The sequence below is a fragment of the Microtus oregoni genome, unplaced genomic scaffold (assembly GCF_018167655.1).
Source record: "Microtus oregoni isolate MIOR12 unplaced genomic scaffold, Mior012 000005F_ref0000423, whole genome shotgun sequence".
In the NCBI taxonomy this organism is placed as follows: domain Eukaryota; kingdom Metazoa; phylum Chordata; class Mammalia; order Rodentia; family Cricetidae; genus Microtus; species Microtus oregoni.
Window position 1 is genome coordinate 30,139,228 of NW_024543064.1, and position 16,525 is coordinate 30,155,752.

A 16,525-nucleotide genomic window follows, 5' to 3' on the forward strand; every position below is an offset into this window, starting at 1 on the left:
CCAGTGTCCTGTCTTGTTAAGTCACAGAGAGGACCAGGAAAGGGCTCCTAAGCCAGCACATGAAGACACATCAAGGAGTAAGGCTTAGTCTTTAAGCCCGAGGTTCCAGGCACCAGACCAAGTATGGGATCCAGCATCAGAGAGTCACTGCCACCACCATGTCCCTGAGGCTATGAGCACCTGCTCAGGGCCAGGGCAACTCTCTTCCCCTCGCTTCACCAGACCCTGGTTCTATTTCAAGGACTCCCTGGTAGCCACATACCAGGGCCTCTCTGTGGAGGCCAGGGTGCCATAACAGATTGGCCAAAGCACTAAAGATAAAACTACCTCGCTGGCCCTTGGTTCTGCCGCACCTAATCCCTCCTGGCTGATCCCAGTTTGTGGTTAAGGAACTACTAAGTCCCTAATGGTAAATGTGTATTGAGTGAAGAGGAGAGGGAGGGCAGGCTTCAGCAGGTGCTTGGCCTTGGGCTACAATGCTGTGTGCCTCCAGGAGGGACCAGGATGCAGAGTGCTTCCTTTGGAGACAACATATACCCAGATTGATAGTGAAACAAAACATTTAGCCATCTGTGTTGCCAACTTGACACAAGCTAGAGTCATCAGAGAGGACGGAGCCTCAGTTGAGAAAATGTCTCCATAGTAGGGCATTTTCTTTACTAGTGATTGATGTGGGAAGGCCCAGCCCATTGTGGGTGGAGCCATTTCCCCCTCCCCCCCCAGTTCTGTAAGAAAACAGACTGAGCAAGCCATGCAGTGGAGGGTGGAGAGTGGGGGAATGTGCAGGGGGGGGGGGGGGGGTGGAGATATGATGACTAGCCAACCAGGAAGCAGCCCTCTTTGTGGCCTTTGCTTCAGCTCCTGCCTCCAGGTTCCTGCTGTGTTGATTCCCGTCATGACTTCCTTTGATGGTGAACTGTGCCAGTTGAAGCATAAGCCAAACAAACCCTTCCCTTCCCAGGTTGCTCTGGTCATGGTGTTTCAGCACAGCAATACTAATGCTGACTAAGACGCCATCTAATATCAAAAGCTGCCGGCTGGCCAAGAGAACAGTGACCAGGGTAGCCAGACCAGAGATCTAAGCCAGTGTCCCTTAGCGTTTCAAGACCCATGTCTTTTTCTTTCCTCACAGGAGCTCCTGGAAGGCACCAAACAAGTCTTCCAATCTCCCAGCCCAAGCTCCTGCTCCAGAGTGAGCACACAGGGGCCACTGAGACAGGCCAGGGGGCATGAGTGTGAGGCTGAGGACGTCGCTCAGTGGATAAGAGCACTTGCCTGATACACAATGAATGAAGCACCAGGTTTGACCGCAGTGCCACAAAAATGGTGTGGGGGTGCACACCTGTGATCCCAGCAGAAGGCAGAAACCTAGAAGTTCAAGGTCATCCTCTGCCATATAGCAAGTTCAAGGCCAGCCTGAATACCTGAGGCCTTGTCAAAAGGAAGGGGGAGAGAAGGGGAGGAAGGGAGAAAGACAGAGCCCTGGCAACCCAGTGGGTATGGTTTACTCTTATACATATGGCATGGCTAAGCCCTTGTCACCACTACACAAAGAGACTTGAGGTTTGCCCGAAGTTACACGGTGGATCAACACCCCTCCTCGACCCTTGGGTTCTCACCACAGAAGTTTCTCAGATAGGCCTGCCATCCCAATGCTCACGGGTTAAGATGTCCCAGATGGAGGGTCCAGTCCTCCCCTCCCATTTGTGAGCCCTTTACCACTTGCCCAAGCCGTGGAGACCCAGCAACAGCTTCCCATCCTCACCCACAAGAAGTCAGTGTGTAACCAAGTTGGGAACTTTTATTTACACGAAGGCCAGAGTGGGTGTGGGCAAAGGGGACTGGAGAACAGTGATGCCAGAAACCAGGGAGATGGTGTTTAAATACTCAGATGGGAGGCAGAAAGGCAACAGTGGGGCTGGCCCTAAGGATTGCCAGCTCAGGGTCCTCACCCTCAGCAGACACCCAATAAAAATAAGTCCAGACAGTGGGAATGGATGAGGACCATCAGAGGCCTACCTGCCCCGAGGGTGGAATGGCACAGATGAGGGATACTCTGGGAAGAAAGGGCACCCTGTTCCCTCAGGAGTGCTCTCTCTCCCCAGCCCCTCCCTCACTGAACTTGTCTTCAGGACCCCTGGGTTCCAGACAAGGTCCTGAGAAATCTAGCCTCCTGGGCTGGGGCTGGGGTGCATGTCCACTCAGAGGGGACCCAGGAGGCTAATAGGCTCTGTCCTGGCTGGTTGCTCATGGCCCCTTGATGGACCCAGGCTCTGTGAGACGAGCAGAGGCGTAGGCTGAAGCCCCCAGGCAGGCGGCAGGCTCACAGAAACCAGGCAGCCCCACTGGGCCTGGCCTGCCGGGTCGGCCAGCTTCTCCTGGAGCCCCCGGGGATCCTCGGTCTCCATCTTTGCCATTGATTGCCTGGCCAGGCCGGCCAGGAAGACCTTTGAACAGGAGAGGCAAGACATTGGGAAACGCTTCAGGCAAGGAAAATTAGGCCACGAATATCAATCACTGAAGGAAGGCACAGATGCTGCCCAACTCTGAGTCTCGGCTCCCGGCTCCCGGCTCCCGGCTCCCGGCTCCCGGCTCCCGGCTCCCGGCTCCCGGCTCCCAGCCAGAACCCCCAGAGACTCCGAGTGCCAGGCTTCCATGCAGAAAACCCATGACCACTAATCCCCAAGCTCAGAGACAGAAGGGTGGCTGCACAGGACCAAGGTGTTACCTGGGATCCCTGGGGGCCCGGGCATCCCGGGGTGCCCACGTCCCATTTCTCCTTGGTCACCTTTCTCTCCACGCTTTCCTGCAGACAAAAAGGAGTATCTTTTCTCAAACTGAGAAATATTTCTCCCGCTATTTAATTTGTTTCATACACATCCACTGTGCCAGTATACTGTTGGAAAAAAATTCAGAAGTAACCACAGGGGCTAGTTAGATAAAGGGAGATCCAGATAAGATTTGGGAGATTATGTATCAGATAAGGTCTATTATAATAAAGTGTCTAATAAGAACAGGCATTTACTACGTACCAAGCTGCCCTTGACCTAATCCCCCTTGCCCAGCTTCAGCCCAAGTAGCACTTACCCTTGGGCCCAGTGTTGCCAATCTGACCCACTGCTCCCACGATGCCAGGAATGCCTCGGGGACCAGGATGCCCATGAGGTCCCTGTTTGCCTGGATATCCAGGGGGTCCAGGAGGTCCTGGAGGACCCACCATTCCAGTTGCACCCAGGGCTTCCCGCTTGGCACTCACAGCCACCTCTGCCAGTTGCTCTGAAGGAAACAGGAAGAAGAGGGGCCTGAGATGAGCATGGAGAAGACAGGGCACCCTGATGCTTTGGTACCTAAGCTTGCAGACAGAAAAGCCCAACGTTGAGCTTCCTCTTCCCGAGACCATTTTATGGAAGTCTATCCAAAGTTCCACAGTTTCCGGGAGGCAGAGCTAGAATGCACATTCGGGACTCCAGACCCTCCATACATGTAGAGGCTAATGAAGGGTGACCAGGTACTGGAGTGAGCTGTGGGAAAGGGCTGCAGCCTGTCCCTTACCTTGAATCATCTTCAGTACCACGTCCACGATATGCTGGTCACTGGCAGCTCTGCCCTGAATGCGGAGGATACAATTCATGAAGAAGCCCCGGCCACCAGAACCAACGACTCCTGCAATCCGCCGCCAGGCCCCGCATCCAGCCCAGCATTTTTGGGCACATGTCACACGCATTCTCTTAATCTGGGGCCAGTCTCCAAAACAGACAGAGAACCTCTGGGAACCCCCAGCCTTGGGCAATGTGCTGCACCCCCCGAGAAGATGTCCTTCCTAGAGAATCCCCTACCCTGGGGTCCACTCACCACTACTCCTTGTCTCCCAGGTTGTCCTGGCACGCCTCGATCTCCCACCAGTCCTCGGGGTCCGGGAAGCCCGGGATAGCCCTGCACTCCTGGGGCCCCCGCATCCCCGCTGGGGCCAGGGTATCCTGGCTCTCCACGAACTCCTTGCTGCCATGGGACCACATAGAATAAGAAGACATTGGTAGGGAGGGGAGAATGGGGCGAAGGGAGAGGGCGGGGCCAGAGGGAGGAAAGGGAGGATTAGCGTCCGCAAGGGAAAGAGGGGAGGGGCTCACCTGTCCCTTGGGTCCTGGCTCTCCCGACTGACCCTGCAGAGGGAGCAAGGTCAAAAAGCGGTAGAACCCCGGAACATCTCCCCGACTCCCCATCTCACTCCCGTGCCCCGCTCACCTTCTCCCCTTTCTCACCCGGGAGGCCGGCCACCCCCGGGTCACCCTGCAGAAAGAGAACCTCGTGTCAAATGCCGCGTAGTAGCAACAACGACAAAGGGCGCTGGGTCTGCAGGGATGTACAGACCCGACGCCCCAGGCACCCGACGCCCCAGGCACCAGATGCCCCAGGCACCAGACGCCTGACTGCTGGACTGGGCCATTGGAACTCACCACTCCACCTCGGGGCCCTGTCTTCCCTGGGGAACCCTGGAAAAAGAAATTGGGGCATAGTGAAATGTCCTCTCCAGGGAAGGAGCCCCCCCAGCTCCCTGTTCCTCCTGGTCTAACCCAACCCCACGGCCCACCGCAGCCCAGACTTGGCCCCTTTCCAGGCTCCGATGGTACCTTATCTCCTTTGATGCCTGGCAAGCCTTGGGGTCCTGGAATTCCTGGGGATCCCTGCTCTCCCTTGGGGCCCTGAGGTGGAGAAAAAAAACAAAACAATGAAGTAAATTAAAAAACCCAGTTGTGAGCCCACTGCCCCCCTCAGCAGGCCTGTCCTCACCTGTCGTCCTTGAGGGCCTGGCTGCCCTACTGGTCCCCTCTCACCCTGATCACCCTGAAACACAAAAAGGAGCGTCGGACATGGGCTCTCAGCAGGGCCGGTCTTTTAAGTGAGGCTGGCCTCCAGCGGAACAAGTGCCATCTATTCTGGTTGTCACCAGCAGGGGTCCTTCTTCTTACTCTTTTTCACAGACCCTTGTCAGAGAGGACCCTGTGCCAAGTGCAGCAAGGATCCTCGGAGAGGGGCTGCTTACCTTCTGTCCCATTATGCCCTGTGGACCCATTTCCCCTCGAGGTCCTGGCTCCCCCTGGGAGGAGAAAGGAGAGTCAGCAGCAGGCCTGGTGGAACGCCCTGGCTCAGCCTTCCACACCCTTGGGTCAGCTAATTGGCTTCAATTGAGGAGGCTGGCCCAGAAGGCAGAAAAAGCTTGCTTGGGTCAGTGGGACAGGACACTAGACTCAAGACACTCCCCAGGTTGAACTCCATCCCTTAACCTCACCCAGACTCTACCTTGAGGTCAGGGCCTTAGACCTAGAAGGAGGTACTCACTTCTTTTCCAGGAGGACCGGAGATTCCAGGGAAGCCCTGTTGGCCTGGTTCACCCTGCAGGAAAACACAGTTCTCATGTCAGGCTAGTACCTGCCAGTCAGCCCTTAGCCTCAGGTAGGCCCAGGAACCCTGAGCAAAGTCTGCAACCAAATAAGTAGGGAAAGGAGGTGCTGTGATCAAATCCTCTGGGCTCCATCGCCTTTCCTGAGTTTGTTACTCCTCTGCCTTCCAAGCCACATCCTGCTTCTACTGAGCCAGGATGAGGGCGGGACAAGGTGATGAGAGAAAGTGGTACTGACTAAGGAGCTTGTGTTTAGGCTGTGTTGAGCCCTGGGTGAGAACTGAGCCTCACAATCTTTGAGCCCCATTTCTTGCCCCCTGGTCCCATTGTCTGGTAGAACCAAGTCTCTGGGCTTAGGGGTCTCCTCACCTTGTCTCCAGGGCCTCCTTTTGTCCCAGGCTGACCCGGCACACCCTAAAGAAAAAAGTTGGCATTGGTTTCTACCCTGGCATGGGGAGCTGGGTACACTTGCCGCATTGCCCCCATGCCCAATCCAGATTTTCTTCTCCTTGTGGGAGCTAAACATTCAAAGATCCAGCCATGGTATCATGAGCTCAGCGGTTCTCCACCCTTCTGTGAGTCCTGGAGGGAGAGGAGTAGGCTTCGGACTGTCTCTCAGCACCCATGTCCATGGGAAAGCATAAGGTGAAGACGAGTCTACACAAGCACAGAGAAGCAGGCTGTGGCAGTCTGTGCCTTCATGAGGGGGGAGGGTGGACACTCACAGGCTGAACCCCAGACACATGGAGTAGAGATGGGTCTGGGAATGAGGAGGTGAATCAAGCAGGCCAGAGACCAGCAAAGGGTTAATGGTATGGAAAGAGAAAAGCCACTGCAGCCAGGGTGGTGGTGGCACAAGTTTTTAATCCCAGCACTCAGGAGGCAGAGGCAGGTGGATCTCTATGAGTTCGAGGCCAACCTGGATTACATAGTGAGTTCCTGGCTGTCCTGGAACTCACTGTCCTGGAACTCACTGCACAGAGAAACCCTGTCTCAAAAAATAAAACAAAACAAAAAAAACCTGTCCAAATGATGAGGCAGCCTGCACCAGGCCAGGAGCTACACAGACAGTAAGGAAGTCAGACCTCAGGTGCAGATTTTTACCTCCTCAGCCTCTCCCACTCTTTCACACGGACACAGGCAACAGACTGACTCCCTGAGGCTCAGGATCAACTTGCCTGTGGGCAGCCCTCATGTTGATACTCACCGCTAGGCCCTGGTGGCCTGGGCTTCCTGGCCGCCCCACCTGTCCTGCGCTGCCCTGGTGAGACAGACAACCAGAAACACAAATCAGAGGCTCGGACACACTGAGAGCTGCTGGTTCCGAAGCCTCGAGGATTGGTGTGACAGGGCTCACCGGCCTGAGAGGGAACAGACCTGACCCTGCCGAGCTCCACCTATGCGCCTCACGCTTACCTTCATGCCAGGGATGCCCGGGGTCCCATCCTTGCCATCAATCCCTGGAGGACCCTGCTCAGGAAGGAAGTTCAAAGGAGACTCATGATGGGAAGCCCCGTGGGGCCAAGCCACCCTCCCTGTGACATGAGATGAGCCTCTGTGACAGCTTCAGTGCGTGAGCGGAAAGGCTCTGATCAGAGATACCAGCCCACTGGGGAAGGGGTTAAGAGGGACAGACCACACCCTTCCTTTGCGTGGGTGACTGCTCAGTTGTTCATGCTTCCCACTATCCTGCCATGACTCCATACTGTTTGCAGGTAAAGGAACTAAACTAAAAGGAAGCGTCTTTGTCAGGTGCCAGCAGCCTGCCACAGAGTTCAGTCCAGATCCCCAGCTTTCTCTCCATCGAGGGATGCAGTGAACTGACCAAGGCCAGGGACTGGACTCTGAGTGCTTACCGTTGTTCCCTTTGGGCCTGTTATCCCCTGGGGTCCTCGGGCACCTGGGCTCCCCTGTAAAGTAGATAGAGATCAGTGGCCTTTCGAATGAGGAGCCTATAGACACTGTCAGAGGTTCCCAGTTAACACTCTGCGGTGGCACAGGGAACTCCTATAGACACTGTCAGAGGTTCCCAGTTAACACTCTGCAGTGGCACAGGGAACTCCTATAGACACTGTCCGAGGTTCCCAGTTAACACTCTGCAGTGGCACAGGGAAGTAGATAATGTTCCATTAGCCCCACTCTGCCCAGGTTTTCCACTCACCAAGTCCCTGAAAGCATGATTTCCTTGCTCTTGCTAAATATAATACCAACTTTGTACCACGTGAACACAAGATGCCCAAGGAGGCCAGAGGAGGGTGTTGGAACCCCTGGAACTGGAGTTATACAAGATTGTGAGCTGCCGTGTGGGTGCTGGGACTTGAACCTGGGTCCTCTAAAGAGCAACAAGTGCTCTTAACTGTTGAACCATCTCTCTGCACCCCCTCCCCAATTCCTTCTTTAAAAGACATGGTCTTACTAGGTAGCCAAAAGTGGACTGAAACTTTCTATGGAGACCAGTTTGTCTTTGAACTCACAAAGATCCACCTATCTCTGCCTTCCAAATTCTGGAATTGAAGGTGCATACCACTACGCCCAGCTCATATATTTTTATTTTTAAAAAATTCTTTGACAAATTCATATATGTATATAACATATTTTGGTCATTCACATTCCTGTTACCCCTCTTACCCCCCTACTCCTGCTGAACCCCCTCCTTCTTCCCAGTGTGTTCCCCTCTTACTCTCAGGCCTTTTTATTTGTTTGGTGGTATTGATATTATTATTATTATTGTGTGTATGGGTGTGTGTGTGTGCATGTGTGTGTTAGGGAACACACTGCTAGAGCGCTTGTGTGAGGATCAGCAGACAGCTCTGCAGAGCTGGTTCTCTCCTCCCTTCCACCTTTAGGTGGCTTCCAGGGGACTGAACTCAGGTCACCACCACCCCTTTTTTGTGACCGAGTGTGATGAGGGTTCCTTTGTATGTGTACAGGTGGAATCATTTACTAGAATATGGGCAACTTACTGCACACTGAAGAAAACGACACCCCTTCCCCAGGCAACCATGCGGGCTTCCCAACCCCACACACACTGCTCAGTTTTCTGTGATTTTAAAACTGCTCGGAAAGCCAGGAGTGGTAGTGCATGCCTTTAATCCCAGCACTAGAGAGGCAGAGATGGAGAAGTCTGTGAGTTCTAGGACAGCCTGGTCTACATCGTGAGTTCTAGGACAGCCTGGTCTACATCGTGAGTTCTAGGACAGCCTGGTCTACATCGTGAGTTCTAGGACAGCCTGGTCTACACAGTGAGTTCTAGAACAGCCAGAATTATTATTTTAGAAAAACTCTCTAAAAAATAAAAATAAAAAATAAACCCTATTCAGAAAAAAAGAATTTATGAATCAGAGAGAGAGAGAGAGAGAGAGAGAGAGAGAGAGAGAGAGGAAGGGAGGAAGGTGGGAGGGAGAGAGTTAAGTGACTGTGATAGATGCCTTGGGATCCAGACCAAATCCCATTAGTTCCATGGTTAATTTGCTGGAATTTCATTGTCCAGCCCCATTGGCTACAGGACTGGAACCCAAGGCTTCTAGTGAAGTCTGAACACAGCAAGCAAACTGGATTCTCAGTACAGATCATCAGACACTGCCCCCACACCCAGAAGTCACCCACGCAGACTGTCAGGCACATACATAAACACCTATGTGTGCACACACCAGCATTAATGGAGATAACCCCTTCCCAGTACTCTCCAGGGGTTCTGATCAGACAAGGATCTCCCGAGAACTTACCACATCCCCCTTCTCACCAGTCCGGCCTGGTGGCCCCCTTGGACCTTCTTCACCCTGGCACGAAGGAGACAAGAGCCCAAGTCACATGACCCCATAAAGACCAGCACCCACTTTGAAGCCATAGACCTCTAGCATAGGGTCTGGGGACAGAAGCAGGCTTACCGGTGGCCCAGCAGCCCCGATGGAGCCCACCATGCCTTTATATCCACGAGGACCCTGGGGAAAGGAAAAGATTGTGGGTCAGTCCTGGTTGGACTCTGAAGGCCAGAGTTCTGGTCCCAGCAACTCTTGCAGGACACCCATAGACTTACTGTCTCTCCCTTAGGTCCTGCCACGCCTGGGTAACCCCTGATGCCCTGGGGACCCTGTCAAAAAAAATGCCAGTGAAAACAACTGCCGTTTTTTGTCCCATCCCTTCCCACAATGCCCCTTTGGGCAGAGTGTCGGTATCTCCTGTGTCGTACAAAGATGCTCAGACATAGAGAGGAACCTCCCAGGGGCACTTAAAGGAACAGCGACAGACCTGGACCTTGGCCAGGTCTTCTGGTGGGCAACCTTGGTCCTGTCCACTCTATCCCTTCAGCCAGTCTCAGCCTTTCACCCCACCCAGGCACTCCCAGCCAAACATAAATTTCTTTTATAGAGGTCAAAGCAGGTGAATGGCTCCATTAAAGGGCTCCGGGGATGATAGAGGGCATAACAGTGAGGTGTTTCTTACCGGTGGTCCAGGGATGCCTTGCTCTCCAGAGGCACCCACATCTCCCTTGGGGCCCTAAGAGCAAGGAAGGGCTGTCAGACTGGCAGCAAATACAAGGCAAGCAGACACCAGCAACCTTTCCCAGCACAGACAGCCAGGCGGGACAATTAGAAACCAAGAAATCCCCTATCACATGAAAAAGGGACTCAACAAGACACTCCATTGGGTTGGGCGGCGGTGGCGCACACCTTTAAATCCAACACTTTGGAGGCAGAGGCAGGTGAATCTCTGAGTTTAAGGCCAGCCTGGTCTACAGAGTGAGTTCCAGGATAGTTAGGGCTACACAGAGAAACTGTCTTAAAAAACCGAAAAACAAAACAAAATGAGAGAGAGAGAGAGAGAGGAAGGAAAGGTGTGTAACAGTGGCCTCCTGCCTCCCAGATTAAGGATCTGTCCCTTGAACCAATAGGGACAGGGGAAGGAATGAAGAATGTGGCAGATGTTGCCAGGATTGTCTCCCCATAATCCTCACCCTCATCCTGGTCCTTAGCTCTCATACTCACCGGCTTCCCCTGACGACCAGGATCGCCCAGAATCCCCCGCTTGCCTGGATGTCCCTGAAGGGAAGGAGGGAACTCAGCCCCAGGTCCCCTCCAAGCGCCTGTCCCACCCTCCCAGGACAAGCCACCCCTTCACCTTCACTCCTTGCAGCCCCTGAGGCCCTTTCGCACCAGCTGGACAGTTGGTTGGACACTGGAAAGAACATCCTGTAAGGCCAGAGGTCTCTTGCCTGGCCAGGACCAGCCGAGCAATGCTTCCCAGAACTCCCTTCCCATCTCCCATTGAAAGCCCTAGGCAGTCTCTCCAGACCCTGTTTCTCACCAGGAGATCCGCACTCCCTTCCAGGCCCTGGATGGTTCCTGGTTGACCCTGAAAGGAGATACAAAATGATGAGATATAACCTGACCCATCCCCTCTGCAAGCCACTTCCTCAGGAACACATGGCCATCCAGGAGGGTTGAGGACAGAGGACACTTACCGGTTTCCCAGGGGGTCCTGGGGGCCCTGATGGTCCCTCTGGTCCTGGATCTCCCTGGAAGCAAAAAGATCTGAAATCACAACAGCATCCTGCCGGGCCCCAGTTATTTCTGCTCTTCCTCCACTCCCTACCACCAGTCCATCCAGGCCACCCTTTACGGCACCTCCAGAGAGCTGCCACAGTAAGGAGATCCAGGAGACTGGCAGGTGGCACCAGCCCTGAGCCTCCTAGGAAGATTTGCTGCAAGCCCAGGTTTAGCAAGAGAGGGTTCAGCCCCAGGCCTGGGGGTGTTCCTCGTGGAGCAGAAGCTATTCAAAAGCTCCCAGAAAGCCTGCCCAGACTGTCAGTCTTGGCACACAGGGCAAGAGGCAGAGGCAGAGGGTCAGTAGGCTTACCTTGGGGCCCGGGGCTCCAATCTCACCAGGGAGGCCCACAGGTCCAGGTGGTCCCTGTGGGTCAGAGAGACGGTTGTTCAAGATGCCTCACAGCATCCACCTTATGTAGGAAGGTAGGGACAGGCAACAAAAGTCTCTTCTCCACTGTGTCTATTCAAACAATTGCAGAGAGACTGGATTGTGGGGCTCTAAGGACCAGACCATTCCAGACTCAGCAAGCTGCCCATTCATGGCACCAACACAACATGCAGGCTGTTCCTCAAGATGGAGACTCCCCTAGAAGCCCTCCTTTCCTTCCCCAGCTCCCTGTCCAACCCCCAGAACTTACGGGAGGGCCAGCAAATCCGGGGCCCTGCAATAGAAATAAAGGAAATCAGATTCACGACTCCCATCAGCAGGTCCTCCCAGCCTCCAGAGGGTCCCTCTATACACTTGTAGGTGCTACTCACCGGCAGGCCAGGGGGCCCTGGGAGCCCAGGCTGACCCTGCAGAGCAATGAGAGTGGCTCAGAGGCTAGAGAAAGCTGGGGTCCATACCTCACTCTACTGCAGCCCCTCCAAACGCTGTCTTCAATGAGCACCCGGCAGTCACTTACCTTGACTCCGGGGGTCCCCATGGGGCCAGGCTCTCCCTTGGCTCCCATTAAACCCTGGGGGAGAAAGAGATGGTAGGATCATTGAGGCTTACCTGCCCTTAGCTCACAGGGCAGGGCAAGTCTAGGGGATTCCAGGCTTCCCATTCCTGCTGGAGGCCTGGGGACCTTAACTTTCTCTTTTCCCTTTTCTCCGTTTTTTAGGGGGAGACTTTTTGTTTGTTTTGAATCTTGGGAGGTAAGTAAAATAATTATTTCCCTTTCAAAAAATATTTATTTATTTAGGTATTTTTAGGGATACGTTTTTTGTTTTTGTTTGTTTGTGTTCTGTGTAGTCCTGGATGTCCTGGAACTTGCTCTCAGAGACCCGCCTGCCTCTGCCTCCAGAGCGCTGGTATTAAAGGCAGGCACAACCATGCCTGGCAAGTATCATTTGGTTGTGTTGCTGAGATAGAAGTTCCCAACTCACTAGAGTCCCAAGGATGACCTTGAATTTCTGAGACTCTCTTCCCCACCTCCGGAGTGCCGGGCTTACAGACGTGTACTGCCATGCCCAATTGTGATGCTAGCACTTCACCAATGAGCCACATTCTCTACCCAATTACCCTCCTTTGAGAGCCGTGAAACTAAGACTCAAAGACCTGTGGGCTCAACCTCACTTCTCCCAGTTCGAGTCTAGGTACTCAGACGTGGATCTGAACTGGTGATGTCTGCTCTGGGTAACTTCTGAAAGCCTGCATTTTCTCATCTGCAAATGAATTAACCCTCTCAGCTCTCTGGGCATGCATTGGCACTGACCTTGCTAGAGTGAGACAGTGTGTTTTATAATCTTTGTAGGGTGTGGATCGGGAGTTTAAAGGGACCCTGCTGTCTGCAGCCCTGGTCATACCCCTTGAATCGGCAAACAGGCACAATTCAAAGAGACTCTCCCCCCATCCCCCCATCTTTCAGAGTCTGCCATGTACTTCTACCAAATAACTATCCCCACCTTCCTGAGGCTCTCAGCCCTAAGGAATTTGTGGCTTTGAGGTCTCTGGGAACTCCATAATGATGTTCCTTCCCTGAGCTGGACCAGAACTGCAGAGGGGATGACCAAGGTACTTGGGGTAGGGACGAAGGGGAGGGGGGACGGGATGGCGGTGAGGGGTTGGGGGGCAAAGCAGGATACACAAAGCCAGTGCAATCCTTAGAGGACAGAAGGGTGAGACTAAGTCCTCACACCTGCAGACAGGAGGGACAATCCTGCAGCTCACAGGAAGCAAAGGCCCTCTCGGGCTCCCAGTGCCAGAGATCCATGTCAGGGTGGATATGAGATAGGCGTGAGGTCACAGTTGTATGAAATGAGTCCTGAATGGCTATAGAGCCGCCATCTCGTTACCATTCTTCTTCTTTTTTTGAGACAGGGCTTCCTAGCTGCCCTGGAACCAGGTCTTATAGACCAGGTTGGCCTCAGACTCACAGAGATCCTCCTGCCTCTGCCTCCCAAGTGCCGGGATTAAAGGCATGCGCCACTGCCGCCTGGCCTTACTACTCTTTCTAACCAGACAAGCCTGAAGAAGCCAGACTCAGCCTCTCCCCAGCCTCAGGTACTCACATCCACGCCAGGCTTCCCATCCGGCCCATCTGGCCCGGGTTTGCCAGGCTCGCCTTTGGATCCCTTGAAATCAGAAGCAGAACATATTAGCCAGAGGACAGCAAGTACTGGAAGAGCCAAAGGTCAAAGAAAAACATAAAGAGCACTCACCGGAGGACCGATTTTTCCTGGAGGCCCCTTGTCACCCTGCAAGACACAAGCTGATGAGACATCTATGGCCCCTGCCTCCCCAGTGGTGTGGACAAGTCTGGCCGATGCCCCAGAGTGTCTCCTCTCTGTTTTGTGCTGAGATCTGCACTATTTTTTAAAAAACAGCTCCCTTTGCTCAAAACAAACAAAATTCAGCTGAGCACCGGCCTTCCTTGGCTCCAGCATTCAGGAGGCAGAGACAAGGGTAAGTCTGTGCGTTCAAGGCCAGCCTAGTCTAACGGTGACTTTCAGGACAGCCAGGGCTATGTAAAGAGACCTTGTCTAAATTAAATTAAATGAAAACAAAACAAAATGCCAGTGCATTAACACCAGGCCAACTGAGATGGGCATTTAGTCAAGATTTTAGACATCCTGACGTTGGGCAGGTACTATGAAGTCCCTGGGCTTCAAGTTAGTCGGGAGAACTGATTAAGCAAGTGACAAAACGAATAATTTTTTTTTTAAAGCCTTTTAGAGGAATCTGAAGGGGAGGGAAATGAGGTGAGTAGTGACTGTCAGTCAGGAAAGGCAGAGACTGCGGCAGAGGCAAGGATCAAGGGGGCCAGCAAAGGGGTAGATTCAAAATGTTCTCAAGAAAAGAAGGTTCTCTTTCCTGTGTGACAAAGGACCGTTGGTGGGAGACTGGCATGACCCTGTAGCCAGATTTAGCCAGGGAGAGGCCCCCAGGAATTCTGGAGCCAGCAGCGGCATGAGCCTGGCTGGGGTCCAGCGCCCTGCGTTTGGGGGTTGGGGGCACCAGGCTGAATAGGAGTCTGTCCGAACGGTAAACATCCAGCCGACCTCCTGGGGGAGCCTCCCGAGTAAGGCTGTTAACCCTCAGCACACTCGGAGAGTGGAGGACCAGCCCAGGCAATTCTAAACTCAGAAGCTAAAGCAAAAAAAAAAAAAAAAAAAAAAAAAAAAAAAAAAAAAGAGAGACAGAGACAGCAATGTGGCCCCGGCTGGTTAGCTGTCTACCCGAGGCTCCCCAGCTACCGTAAAGAAGTGTGTCAGGGGACAGCGGGAGGGGTTAAGAGGAGGAAGGGAGGGAAGGGATAAGGACGCGCGCTGTGAGCTGAGGCCGGCAACAGAACAGCAGGCCCTTGTTGCAGAGTGGCTACGACAGACTCCCCATTTCAGGGATGGTTTGGGGTTTTCACTGAACAAACGGGCTCCTTGTGGTCTCTGCAGGCGCCACGTCCTGGCAACAGGGGGTGCTAAACTTCCAGGCGTCCCCGCCCCTATGCTCACAAAGTTCTCCTTTGTGGACAGACAGCCTTCCTTCCGCTCAAGTCTGAAGTTAGATACTCACGTCGATGCCATCAGAACCCGGCACTCCCGGTGGCCCTGGTGGCCCTGGAGGACCCGGCTCTCCTGGAGGACCTTTCTGAAAACACACACAAGAATGCAGCTCTCAGACAGTATGCAGAACTGAGCTCCCAGGGACTGCTGGGGACACCGAAAGTGAAGGTGACTAGGGCAGCAACTCCCCAAGGAAACGGAACTCCAGCTGGGAGTTTGTTGAGCAGCTACTGTGTGCCGTCACACTCACTATTTTATGGATTACTCAGAACTGTAGGGGGGTAGTATTAGGGGTGACAGGAAGAGGGTGAAGAAACACACACAGGAAAATTAAAGGTTCGTGGTCACAGTGAAAGATGAAATCACAACTGCACCCTAGGTCTGCCATCTTCTTCCCCTGGACCACACTGTCCTTGCATTGGCATGGGTGGGAAATAGCCTCGATGGATGGTACTTCGAACGAGTATTGTTTTCTAACCAGATACAGCGGTGAACGCTCACCTCTCCCTCGGCCCGCAGAGAAGGGAGGTGTGAAGAAGGGAAACTGGTACTATTCTCACTTGGTCCTTCCTGAGGTGGTTCTCGCAGCGGGCCAGCCCCGAGTCAGGAAGATGTCACGCTGGCGCTAGGTGCCCTGAAGTGCCCGACCAGAACCCCACAGGCAAGCTGCACCCCACACCAGTACCGCTTGGCTTGTGGGTGGGTGCCAGGCCCAAGGTCCCCGTTAGGTCCTACTCGGAGCATTCCTTCCCCAGACTCCATCTCCCCAGACGGGAGCTCACAAGCCGGTCAGAGGAGATGCAGTGGGGCGACAGAGAAGTCAGGCTGGAGCCCGGGCCCCTTAGGAGATTCCGGGGGCGGAGGCTCGGCTGTAGACTGACTGAATGGCCACCATTGTCTCCGCCACCACCTGAGCTCTCTCTGCTGCCAGGACCCTGCGCCAGCTCCTGCCCCAATGCTGTCTGTCCAAGGCCGAGCATTCTGGGACAGGGTCCCTTTGGCTCCAGGGCTGATCAATTCCCCTCAGTGCCCCCTGCATGTCCGGTATGCACCCTCCCAGCGGCTCTGTCCTCAGCTGCCCTCAGGCTAGGGATGGCCTACAGCAGATCCCCAAACTTCTGGATCCTAAACCCAGGCTCTGCACCCAGGACTTCGGTGCCAGAGAGGCGGCGGGACTTACGATCTGAGCCAGGGCGAGTCCCAGCACCTGGAGGAGAACGACCAGGCTGCGGAGCGCGTGAGTGGTGGCCATGGTGAGCAGCGGGTTCTGGAACAAGGATGCGGGGTCCAGGCACGCACGGGCAGCGGGGACTGCTCTCTGAGCCACTGGCCGGACCTCCTGAATACGCGGCGGGACGGGGCAGGGACCCGCAGGACTGTCACCTGAGAGCACTGCGGGAAGGAGATGTCCAGCTCCGCCCGGCTAGGGGCGGGTCTTCTGTGCCCACCCTGGGACCTCATTCTGAGCTTGACTGGAGGCCCCAGCTAGGAAGTCCCAGAAACATACAGGGATGCGGGACCAACGTTAACCTGCTTTCTCTGTGAAAAGGCAGACGACCATCGAAGTCCCTTTTCACCCTGCCCTCCAAGATCA

At 54.2% G+C, this 16,525-nt stretch overlaps 1 protein-coding gene across 1 annotated transcript; it reads right to left on the reverse strand.

The window, feature by feature from the left end:
• Positions 1-1,796: 1,796 nt before the first annotated feature.
• Positions 1,797-16,295, reverse strand: Col9a2 (collagen type IX alpha 2 chain). Its single transcript, XM_041652951.1, has 32 exons — positions 16,112-16,295; positions 14,942-15,016; positions 13,591-13,626; positions 13,441-13,503; positions 11,850-11,903; positions 11,704-11,739; positions 11,583-11,606; positions 11,255-11,308; positions 10,860-10,913; positions 10,703-10,750; positions 10,517-10,573; positions 10,384-10,437; positions 9,842-9,895; positions 9,435-9,488; positions 9,286-9,339; positions 9,124-9,177; positions 7,255-7,308; positions 6,815-6,868; positions 6,606-6,659; positions 5,768-5,812; positions 5,338-5,391; positions 5,042-5,095; positions 4,789-4,842; positions 4,629-4,700; positions 4,455-4,490; positions 4,243-4,287; positions 4,128-4,160; positions 3,853-3,999; positions 3,553-3,607; positions 3,088-3,276; positions 2,729-2,806; positions 1,797-2,447 (listed from the first exon to the last, which is right to left on the reverse strand). Exons 1-32 carry the CDS (start codon positions 16,181-16,183, stop codon positions 2,248-2,250), a joined length of 2,067 nt encoding a protein of 688 aa, XP_041508885.1. The 5' UTR covers positions 16,184-16,295; the 3' UTR covers positions 1,797-2,247.
• Positions 16,296-16,525: the final 230 nt, after the last annotated feature.